Source organism: Nestor notabilis, unplaced genomic scaffold (assembly GCF_000696875.1).
Source record: "Nestor notabilis isolate BGI_N333 unplaced genomic scaffold, ASM69687v1 scaffold6101, whole genome shotgun sequence".
Classification (NCBI taxonomy): domain Eukaryota; kingdom Metazoa; phylum Chordata; class Aves; order Psittaciformes; family Psittacidae; genus Nestor; species Nestor notabilis.
Genome location: NW_009913234.1, coordinates 1 through 11,857, shown reverse-complemented (window position 1 = coordinate 11,857; position 11,857 = coordinate 1). Strand labels below are relative to the sequence as shown.

Sequence of the window (11,857 nt, the reverse complement as noted above, 5' to 3'; positions counted from 1 at the left end):
ATTAAATTTATAATGGGGCAAAATGTGAAGGCTCTAATTAAAGCAGGCTGAATCTCTGTTGCATGTTCTTACTAATCATGAGCTTGAGGAAGGAGAAGAAAGGTGAAACTGTAGATGAAATGATTAGATGCTTGCGTTGTTTCTATATATATGCAGCTTTAATCCAGTGTCATGATAGTATTATGGACTGGCTAATGATGATAGAATGCAATAAGTGGTGATCTTGCTAACTGATCTGTAAATGTTATGATAAACTGACCTCACTAAGAAAAAAACTTCCTTTGGATCCTTTTCCATGTGTGAACATGGGGAGACGCTTTAGCAAGAGTTACTTGCTGCAAATAGAGCCAGCTTTAAGCCACTGAAGTCATGTTGGTGTTACCCTACTGTGAGGAAAGGATCTAATCCAAGGACTCTAAATAAACTGGAGTTGTTAAATACCTTATGTGATGAAAGGAGAAAGAAGCAACTTGAACAGTGTTGAACACGCTGAGGGATTAAAGTACATAGGAGCTCCAGTAGTTCAAGATACTTGAGAGTCCTAAATTTAGCTTGAAGAGGCATCATCTGTTTTGGCCAAGGTTGCCACTGTTTACTAGTCATATGTAATTTCCTACTTGTTCTCTTTTGTGTTCGCGCAGACTGAAGAGTTGAATCCTGCTTTCCTAACCCTCACACCTATGGGAAAACTGACTGAAACAGGCTCTCCAAATTATAAGTTCATTTTAGGTGATCTTGTCATCTGGTCTCTCTCCTTCCCTAACATGCTGACGTTCCATAGGAGGGGAAGTGGTACTGTCAGGTTCCTCAGCTCTTGGGGCTGTTGGAAAGGCACCTGGGCATAAAAAATTTCAAGTTCTGGCATTTAAGTTGTCCCTGTGTATGACAAAGTGACACAGGATGCACTCCAAGACTGAGGTGACACAGACCCCAAGAGAGGCATTCCAGATTATTAGAGAGGTGCTGGGAACTCCTCTCCCCATTGCAGTTTCCTTGGGTTCTCCTCAACCAAGGTGTCCTGAACCCTGCTGTATTAATGATTCACTGATTCCAAATTAATCCAGTGATCCAGGAACCTCTATTTGAGAGGCCCAGGTGGACTGGTCCTGGCTCCTGCAAAACTGACACCCCAGCTCTCCACAAACAGCAATCTCTGCCATCTCAAAACTGAGTCAAAAAATTCAAAGATTCACTTCTAAGAATTGAAACTGAACTTTATAATAAATTGGCTAATCCATCCAGGCAGATTGTTAGTCCATTTGTACTTAACATAATAAACCCTTGTTGAATACATACAACAAAAACCATTGAGCAACATCAGAAAAATGACTTGCCGTGATTTTGTACCCTGACTATTAAGATGATTTTTGGACCCCAGTGTTAAAATTAGCAGTATATTGAACGCAATCATGAAGAACAAATACTCCCAAAGGATGTGGAAAACATCTATTGAAGAATGTGACTGGTTTGATGTTTTCTGCTAAACACAGCAAAACAATCTGATCCAACATATACATATTGATTCTGTGTGCAATTTGAAATTATTGAACACCTTAATGAAAGCATTCAGATCAGGCTCTCTAAAACAATATTTAAGGCTCAGTTATCATCTCTCTCTCTCCTCCAAGCTCATTTTCTCAGCCTGCCAGGCCAAGTGAAGATGCTTTATTGCTTCAAGGCACAAGAGATTGTTTAACAGTGTTAGGAATACGACTGGCATAATAGTCATAATTTCTCAAAGCAGCAAGGACCCCAGCAGAATTCATGTGTTTCACTTCCTTGTTATACTGAAATGAATTTCCATGGATATCAGTTATCTTGCCTAGAAAAAAAAAAAGAAAAAATAATTCCAAAAATATTCCATCAAACAAGAGTTGGAGAGAGAGAATCTATTTTATCAGTACAAGTGGTACAACTAAAAACCCAGTCTTTGGTGTACACGTGCCTGTCTTCAGATGTGAAGTATCTTTGCTCCCAGTTTCAGTGCAACAGTTTTTTACTGACTGAAATCAAATAACTAATGGTTTTATTTTCTTTCATTAATACTTACATTCCTTGTGTTTCAGGAAAAGGAAAAAAATAACACTTCTCTCTTATGGATTAACTAAATTGCTTCCTGAATAGTTTTTACATTGGCCATTGACAAGAAAGAAATAAATATCCTGAGTTCAAGTAAAAGCCAGGGTAAGCCTATACAACAAACTCTAACATAATATAGAAATATGCCAGCTGGTTTTAAATGAGTTTCTAGAAACCACTTACCAAGACCAACACAGATCTTTATGCAAGCTAATTTAACCACGACATCCCTACATAACAAGGAGGCTAAATACAGCCCTGTGCTGCCCCAGATTGATTGGGTTTTTAGTGCCTGAGCTAACCTGTTTAAAGCTATCCCAGTTACCAACACTAGAGACTGCAGATAATGTCATTATAAAGCCTCTTATCATTGCTTGACAATTTAGGAGATCAAACCTCACAATTTTAGCATATGGTGGTTAAAGATTTATCAGCATGAACAGCAGAAAAAGTATAATGCTTATACTCAAATTATTGTCAGTGAGTCTTTTTATAACTCCTCTAACCTCTTCCTCCCTAGAAAGGTGAAGTGGCTTATGTTGGCTGGAGACCACTAATTTTGCTGAATTACATAGAATCATAGAATAGTTAGGGTTGGAAAGGATCTTAAGATCATCTAGTTCCAACCCCCTGCCATGGATAGGGATGCATCACACTGGAGCATGGTGCCCAAGGCTCTGTCCAACCTGGCCTTGAACACTACCAGGGATGGAGCATTCACCACTTCTCTGGGCAACCTGTTCCAGCACCTCAGCACCCTCACAGTAAAGGGCTTCTCCCTTATATCTAACCTAAATCTCCCCTGTTGAAGTTTAAACCCATTACCCCTTGTCCTATCACTACAGTCCCTCATGAATGACTTTTTGGACTTTGTGCATCCAATGAACAACTGCATTATTTGGCCTCGTTTTGTTGTTTTGAAGAATTCTAAGTCCACATAATGTTACTAATACTAAACTACTATATCCACTTAGGACAGTGTGATTATCCTGTGAAATAGTAGCCAAGAAAAAGAAAGCCATTTATTTTGGGCTATCCCTTTGAGTTACTGTTGATTTCAGAGGGCCTTCTCCCACCCCCCCACCCCATGAAAAGTATAAGTAACTTTAAATTAAATCTCACTTTTCTTGGGATTTTGAATGATATTAACTTACCTCCCACAGCATGTAGAATAGCTTCTGGTGCACATGTATCCCATTTCTTGCACCCAGGACTGGCAAATATATAAGCAGATGCCTTGCCTTCTATAAGCTGAATGATCTGTTAAGAAAGGAGAATGGCAATCACTGCAAAGGATCTAGGCATTTAGAAATGGGTAAGCACCAGGCAACAGGGATTAGATCAGTTCCTTTCCAATATTACAAGAAATTATATTAAGATTTATAAAGCTATAGTGTATTACCATTCTGAGTGATGTATTTTGGATTGTTATGAATAGAGTCTATTGGATGACAATCTGATCTTAGTTTCAGAAACAAGAATTCCCAACTTGTGGAAGTACTAAATAAATAAATGTGAAAGTTATCTCCATGTTGTCTTGGTGACAATTTGGGCCTTGCACAAGTTGGTGAGAAGAGATTGGAGCATCTGTTTTTGACAGCCATGACAAAACTAAGCTTTAAAAACTGTAGCAAAAGGGTATTCCCTGTATGCAGAGAGGTTTTGCAAAGAAACATCCCTCTGTGCTTCTATGTTTATCCTTTCATATAAGCTGCTTGATATTTGGAACCAAAACTGTATTAACATGAACAGGAGGAAAAATAGATGTAACTGAATTCCCATTTAGTCATTCTGGTCTTACAACTTCTTATTTTCTCCCCTAGAAACAAAATACAGGGCAAGATGGACCTGAGCTATGACCAGCACGGCCTCTGTTACCAGTATCCTGTACCAAATTCTCTCTACCTCACAGCAGACTGAATGCTAGGAAGAGTTGTGCTGGGAAAGGAGGAGGAAGTCTCCTCTACAATCATGCAAGTAAGTGATTTCTTTAAATATTCTTTCTCTTTCCCAAAGATACTACCTCCCAGTAAAGAAAAAAGATTTGGACTTTTCATACCTTGTTTCCTGCTCCTCCAACTCTGATGACACTGTCTGGATTCAGAGCACTGATGCATTCATTTACCAGGGCACTGCTGTGAGAGCGGGTGGTAATGATGATGTGTTTCCCAGCAGGTGCTTCTGTGAGCTGAATTCCAAAGGCACCTATGCCCAGGACTCCCCAAATTGTCCTGCCCAGCACAGCATCAGGTCCTGCCTACAAAGAAGGTACATAGGTCCAGGTGATGGTTAATCCCGGTGATCAGCATTTAAATCACAAATGGAAGGAGTACTTAGAGATGGCTTTGCATATCAGGGAGTACAATACTAATACTAGGTTATACATTTAAACTACTCTAGAGCTCAGAGTGAGAAATTGCCTCTAAGGCAATGACATTGTTTACCCTTTTCTTATCTGTGACATTGTGGTGGTGCATTACATCCTGCCTCCAATGACTGATGTTAATATTTGAATATTTCTGTACTTCAGGCACAACCTGTAACTGAAAATATCATATCATTTTAAATGTTTTGTCATACGTATCACACAGAACATACAGAATCAGCTGATGATATGCATTACATCAGCTCAAGAGCTTGTCCTTTAAAATCTAGTAAGCTTAATCGATCAGGCTGCACCAGGAGCTTTTTTCCCCCATCACAGATAATACTGATACAATCTCAAAACATGTTTAAATGCTTGTAGGTTGGCCATCCTGGACTTATTCCTGAAACCTGGCCTGATGTACTCTAACCCAGCTGTCAGTGACAGGTACACTTGGTTTACTACTTGTTTTACTACAGGGCTGCAGATTTATGGCAGTTACCACAAATCTACTAGAGAGTTTATAGGAAACTATGGGACTATAGTTTTAGGACTGCAAAACCACTGATCTGTACTTGTTTTACCGCAGGTACTCTGTATTTACTGTAGTAACATGTACAGTATGTATTTAATATATAGTGTATTACACAAGACTCAGGATTCAGTATGGCTGTTAGTAGATCCCTGAGATTCAGTTCCTGGAAACAAACATTCAAAACTGTATATATTTAATAAAGACACCACCACCGTATAATCCAACATTAAGTCCACTATGTGCTGCTTTTTAGTTGAAAGTGTGCTAATTAGAAATGGCTCAGAAGAGACAGTCAGAAATCATCTAATGCTTTTAAACAGATCAATGCATTTAATACCTCATAGTTGTAATATGGCTGGTTAATAACTCCTGCTATTGCTTTGCCTCCATAAGCAATTCCAATAAGAATTGTTACGTGGTCAAGGAGACCTGTACAGAAATCATGAATGTAGTTAATGCCTGAAAAAGAGGAAGTATATATATTTAACAAGAGCCCCTTCAATAGATATCCACATTGATATGCAAGGTGTTGTGTTAAGAATGCAAATACTAATCAGGATTTCAGGTGTAATAGGTTGGTTGCTAACATATTTTTAGTCATTAGGCATGAGGTCTGCAAAAAAAAATGCCCCAGATAGAATTCTTTTAATAGAACTTTGTTATAATTAACACAAAATGAGGAAGTAGTTTAAAGATACAACTAAATGGAAGTATATGATGACATTCTTCTATAATTGTGGTGTGATTTCTTTAGTGGTATTCAAAACTAGCAATTCGTTGACAGTTGTACATCTCTTCCTGAAAAGGGGAAAAAAATCTGCCTAAAAGATTTCACCTTAATCAAGTAAAAGATGCAACAAGAGGTTTCAGCGTATTGTTTCTGGAGGTTTTCTTTTGTTTTCTTCATTTTAGGGTCTGTAAGGACACAAATTAGGCTTTGCTGGAAACAGTTTCAGAAGAATTTCAATTTGCAGGAAGATGTTTTATTTTTAAAGAGCTACAAATACAGTTCTGGTATTTGGGTTGTTTGAAGAGGAGGATGTAAATATAATTGAGCACATTCCTGTGTGATTTAGTCCCTCAACTGAAAGTATATGCAAAAATTGTGTGCTTGACTTAAGGCTTAAGACAACCTGCCAGCAATCAAAGGCAGCCCTTTGCTCCCTGAAACAACAAAAACTGGTGGGCACTCAGTAGCCCATCAGGAATATTCAATACTGGTTAGAACTGAATGGAATGATGAAAAAAATCCATAGAACTCAAAGTAAAGAAATAACATCAGCCTTATGAAACAATATTGTGCATAACTTCTATCATAAAACTGTGTACATGCTACTTTATCACATTCCTTTTTTGGTTTGAATCAACAGAATTAAAGAAGCCAACCTTCAGTGTACTCCTTGGTTCCATCCAAGGGATCAACCCATATTACAAGCTTTAAAAATACAAAAGTAAGAAAAATTAACAAATACAAATGATGGAAGTTATCATGCAAAGTATATATTTTACTATAGTGCTTTTACTTCGTTACAGCAGTAAATATAGAAAAAACTCTTTACACAGAAAAGCTTAAAAACTGACTGGAACTTCTCAGCAAATACCTTTATAGAGGTATGAAGGCTTAAACTTTATGTGGAAATGACATTATTATGTCTAAAGTAGATACATCAATTTGAATCACAAGTTGCAAGAAGCAAATGTCCATTTCCCATTATTGCACATAAGGAATATGCAGCATTTCGAGCTCTGGAGGTGTGATTCTCATGACCATATTTCAGTTTTAAAACCAAAAAGAAGAACTTGAAACACTGAAATAACCTTTTTTCTTAATACATTCTTAGCTAAAATCAATTAGTAATATAGATGTAGTGTAAAATATGAAGATGTGTATAGCATTAGCACATTACCTCTTCCTCTTTAATTCCTGCGTACTGAGAAGGACAAGTTTTCTTCAGGATTTCTTCACAGTGACCATCTTCAATTAGTTCCTCAGTTACCTCATCACTGGGCAGTTCCTAACAAAAGGATTCTCAGAATTATCAGCAGAAGATGTTGGGCTTACCTCAGTTTGCCTTAGAACTGTGGATTTACTTGTGGCTTGCTTGACAAAGCTAATGCAATGGAAAGGTGAAATGGAATGGAAATATTTTTAATAGGTTATTTCCTAACACCTGCCAAACAGATCGCACTGCAAGTTACTAAACTGTTAGTATGAAATAAACTAGGTACTTACTTCTTCTCCTATGATTGTCACCTTGGGAAACTTCTGTGCCAGGGAAGCACAAACGCTCATTTGTACCAGTCGGTCAGCTTTGGTCTGCAAGTCATTGGCTCCGGTCTGTCAAGGGATGGATGGGAATTTGTGTGTTTCAAAGCAACAACAGCAAAAAACTCAGCACTACAATGGCTTGTGTGTCATGTTGAGTATCTACCTTGTAATGAAAAAGAAGTCTAATTTGATAAATCATCAACCTAGTAAGTGATCCTGAGAGAGGCAGGGTAAAAACTGAAACAGGCAGTTTCTCTGTACACCCCGAAGCTAAGATAGACTGTTGTGATATCAGAACAATATTTATATGCTGTATTCTTCTCATGTAGTGGTACAATCATACTGAATATGTATTTGTGCAGATACTGTGCTATGTGCAGCATAAATTAATATAGGTATGATCACAAATAAGAGGAAGATCAAAAATGACATGCTATCCCAAGCTTGTGTTTTATGAAGGGAATCAGGACAAAATTGAGATGTTTTCTTTAAGTGTCTGAATATTCTTTAGAAATACCTGTCAAGAGACACTTCTCCAGTGCTCTTTTAATCCTTTAATAAGGAATATTTCTTGTATCAGAGAGATGAGGACTGTATTTCCCTCCCTAGTTGTTGATCTTTGAAAACACCACTTTGACTTGTATCTAAATCAGCATTAGTAAGAGAAATTTAATTGGAACAAAGTAAAAGTAATACCTTCTCCACTATGCCCAGATCTCCTGTAGCCATTACATTTCTAACAATTGCTGCAGCTTTTTCTGCTGCAGAATATGCAGAGGCGACCACACGCATGAGCAGAGCTGGAGAAGCCATGCTGAAAGCTGAAAGGAAACAAAAAGCAAACTTAGAATCATAAAATGGGTTTGGGTTGGAAAGGACCTGAAGACCATTTAGTTCCAACCCCCTGCCATGGGCAGGGACACCTCACGCTAAACTATGTCGCCCAAGGCTCTGTCCAGCCTGGCCTTGAACACTGCCAGGGATGGAGGATTTACCACTTCTTGTATGTTTCTCTCGAAGAGAAGACAAGAAGGAAAGTATTTTACTTAACATTCCAAATGGATACAGTTAAATCTGAGTAGGAGGGGGTATGTGGGTTACTTCCAGCGAGTAGTAATGAAGTGAGCTTTGATGTTTTAAAAAATACATTAAATATGTATAAAACTACTTCAGACAAGTTTTCAAATACCCATGCTTTGTCTGATAGAGAACCTAGTTCTCCTCGCTAAAATAAAATCTGACATTAAACAAGAAAAGGAGAAGAAATTCTTTATCATAAATGTTAGGAAAAGTGTAGTCTACTACTAGTCTATCTTTATTTGTTGAAATGTAAAACAGGCTTTTGTAGATGGCCTAATTGTGGGCACAGAGTAGGTTAATGATAAACAGATAATGCAAACTTGCACGTGGAAGTCTGTTCATCTAAAGTTTACCATCTTTTCTGTGTTTCTTTAACTTCTCTTGTTTTCTCTAAGGAAATCTATTGCATCCTCTTCCCCTCAGCACTGCACGTCCTGTCATTCTTCCCACTGTAGTCTTCTGCATCTGTTCCCCAGCACACATCAGTACAATTCACTGTGCCTTCTGTTCCCAAATAGAGTAACTATCACTTTTGCGAAAGGCTGACAATTATCCATTCCTCCCAGCTTTTCTCTACCTCGGGAAAAAGAAGTATGGATCACCAGGCTGTAGTCTTTCAAATTCAGAGCTAATTGCTTTTTATGTTTTCCTGACTGATCTTTCTGCCTGCGTAGATTATACGCTTTTTGGGTTGGGCTCACGTGTGCAACGTACTTCCAATTTAACACTTGAGCACAGAGCTAGACAAGAATACGGAGGGAGTCATTAATCACCACATAGAAGACTGTATTAGGCTTCCCTCACAACCAATATTTGCAGCAATTACAGCAAGTATTGCATAAGTTGCACTAGTAGGTCATTAGACAATATCCTTCCTTTCTTGCTTGAGAAATCTACTCAGTAAAGTGTAATATAATGAGGTGAAAAGGCTAGCTACTGTAGATGACACTGATAAGACCTCAAGTTCACATCTTTACAGCTTACAGCAAACAGCCATGTTAGAGGTATCAAAATCCCCAATTTAGCTGGTTTAAGAACTTTTCCAGCACTTCAGAAACACTGTATGGGTATCTCTAAAGTCAGAAGACCTCTGAACTAAAAGAGTAGGGTTAGTGTATAAGCACATTCAAAAAGCACAGTTGCTACTGTTTTTTTATTACCTACTGCTCAAGGATGGGAGCAAAGTGCTCTGGAGTCCTGTAAAGTAGCCAAAGTACACTTGGGCTATCCTCGACTGGTAACAATGGTTACAGAGGAGATTTCTGAAATGTTACCTGTGGCAAAAAGCAGCCCTCAAACAATTGAAAGTTGTAGAGCAAATACGTGCCATAACACATGGGAAGACAGATACTATTTTAAGTATATACTATCATGTGTAACAAGTTGAAGGAAACTTAAATGTAGTTCATTCCATACTGAAAATATCTGGAATATGAGATCTTCTGAGAGAGAGTAAAAAAGTTAGCATATTAGATGAGAAGTTTGGGTTAAAGAATTGAGCTCACAGGAGGATAACTAAGATTTTATGCTCAGCTTCCTATTCTTCATTTGACCCTTTACTGTGCATTTGATCCTGCTTTGTAAAATGAGGTTAAAACTTTATTCTTTTAAAGGCTTTGATTTATGTAATGTTTGCATAGAGTTAAAAAAAACCTCAGAAAACAGTACAGAAATCTTGTCTGACATTCTTGAAGCTTGAGCCAAGGTTTTTCTTGGACATCCTTAAGGCAAACTCAAGAAATATACTTTGTTTCTGTAGTGAACCTATACCTGAAATCTCTAAGGAAACCTTAAAATGTTCTTATGAAAACCCAGATTTATTAATAGAAACTAAAGTGGCAGGTTCAGCACCCCCTCCTCCCCAATACACAGTAACTAGCTAATGAAGTGCAAAGTACCTTATTGCTGCAAAAGACAAATTTTTACAGGGCTGGACCTCCTCTGTGGCACGTTTGCTGGTGTATTGGACCTTCTTGGTTAGGTAAGCGTGTGCACTACTTGCCCATAAGTTTCTCATGTCTAACATTTTTATCTCAAATTAAGTAGCCTGTTTATAAGTTTATGGCTCTTTCTGATGAGGGCAATGTCTAATGTATACTTCCACAAGTTGCTGAAGGGCCTGGAGCACAAGTGTGATGAGGAATGGCTGAGGAACCTGGGGTGGTTTAGTCTGGAGAAGGCTCAGGGGGGATCTTACAACTCTACAACTGCCTGAAAGGAGGATGGAGCCAGGAGGTAGCTGCTGTCTTCTCCCAAGTAATATGTGACAGGGCTCTAGCTGTGCCAGGGGAGGTTTAGACTGGGTAGTAGGAAAAACTCCTTCCCCAGAAAGGTAGCAGGCATTGGAACAGGCTGCCCAGAAAAGTGGTGGAATCACCATCCCTGGAAGTGCTCAAAAATAGCGTAGACGAGGCCCTCAGTGCCATGGGTTAGTGGTGGCCTTGGCAGTGCTGGGGAGTGGTTGGACTTGATGATCTTAAAGGTCTTATTCCACCTAGCTGATTCTATGAAAACCTCCAAGAATATATGGCTTGCTTTGGACAAAGAAGTTTGACTCTTACAGAGCTGTACAGTTTACAAAGATTGCACAGCAGCTATCCCTCAAATCAAATTTGTGTATTATTTTGGTCCTCCAAAGACCATCCAGCCTCCCTCCTCGCCTAGCAGTCAAAAGCTGAATGGTCCCAACTTCACAGATCAGCCTGCTTTGGCACCCGCTAGAACAAATGAGTGCTCCGGTTCCTGTTACACATTCTAGCTTCGAAATATTTAAGTACGGCTGCAATTAACTTACCGAAACAAGTGTGAAGACTTTGTTGATGTTGCTACCTCAGTGCCTTTTCTGCAAACATCTATTGTTTCCCCTGATGAAAGGAGAAGGCGGATGTCTTGCACAGCGTGGGACATCACGCAGAGCGTGCTTTTCGGTGCTGAGCTAGGGCTTCTTTCCCTGAACTCTTCAAAGCCCAGATGATGAGAGCTTTCTCTTCCTGTACCGTAAACTTCAGCTCACATTTAGTAAAAGATAAACTAAATTAGATAAACTGTTCATTCTGTGTAATGGGAGAAAACGGTGTTTACCCAGCAGAAGCGGGCTAGGGCTCGGAGTGCGAACGCCACTTCCAGGGGGAAAGGGCTGAGTTACCTAATTTCACCCAAGTGCTTTGAGTTTGTGTTGGAAATAATTATCATTTTCTTAAAGCCTGTTCCTGATTCTCTTGTAATTGGTGCTCCCGGCGGGATTCCCCGCCGCACAGCCGCGCACACCGGCCATGCTACTGCGCCGCGCTCTCCATGCATTTAGCCGAGCACCGCACAACGCACCACAAGCGGCCGCGACAACAAACTCACCGTCCCGGCTGCGCTCCCCTCGGTCTCGGCAGCGTCCCCGGCACCGCTCCGCTCACCAGCAGCGTGCGGCAGCCCTGAGCCCTTCCTGGGAGCCCTTCCTGGGAGTCCTTTGCCCCGAGAGAACCGCAGTCCAGGCCGCGCCGCCGGGAACTCACCTCTCCCCTCCCAGCCGCAGCCC

At 39.6% G+C, this 11,857-nt stretch overlaps 1 protein-coding gene across 2 annotated transcripts; it reads right to left on the bottom strand.

Moving 5' to 3' along the window:
- Positions 1–1,323: 1,323 nt before the first annotated feature.
- BPNT1 (3'(2'), 5'-bisphosphate nucleotidase 1) lies at positions 1,324–8,065 on the bottom strand. Of its 2 annotated transcripts, XM_010023096.1 has the most exons (8): positions 7,945–8,065; positions 7,213–7,317; positions 6,887–6,994; positions 6,366–6,414; positions 5,317–5,408; positions 4,139–4,336; positions 3,234–3,339; positions 1,324–1,822 (listed from the first exon to the last, which is right to left on the bottom strand). In XM_010023096.1, exons 1-8 carry the CDS (start codon positions 8,059–8,061, stop codon positions 1,674–1,676), a joined length of 924 nt encoding a protein of 307 aa, XP_010021398.1. In that variant the 5' UTR covers positions 8,062–8,065; the 3' UTR covers positions 1,324–1,673. The 2 variants fall into 2 exon arrangements, with proteins under 2 accessions (XP_010021398.1, XP_010021399.1); XM_010023097.1 differs by lacking the exon at positions 6,887–6,994 and having other exon boundaries at positions 7,945–8,040.
- Between the last annotated feature and the right edge of the window lie 3,792 nt (positions 8,066–11,857).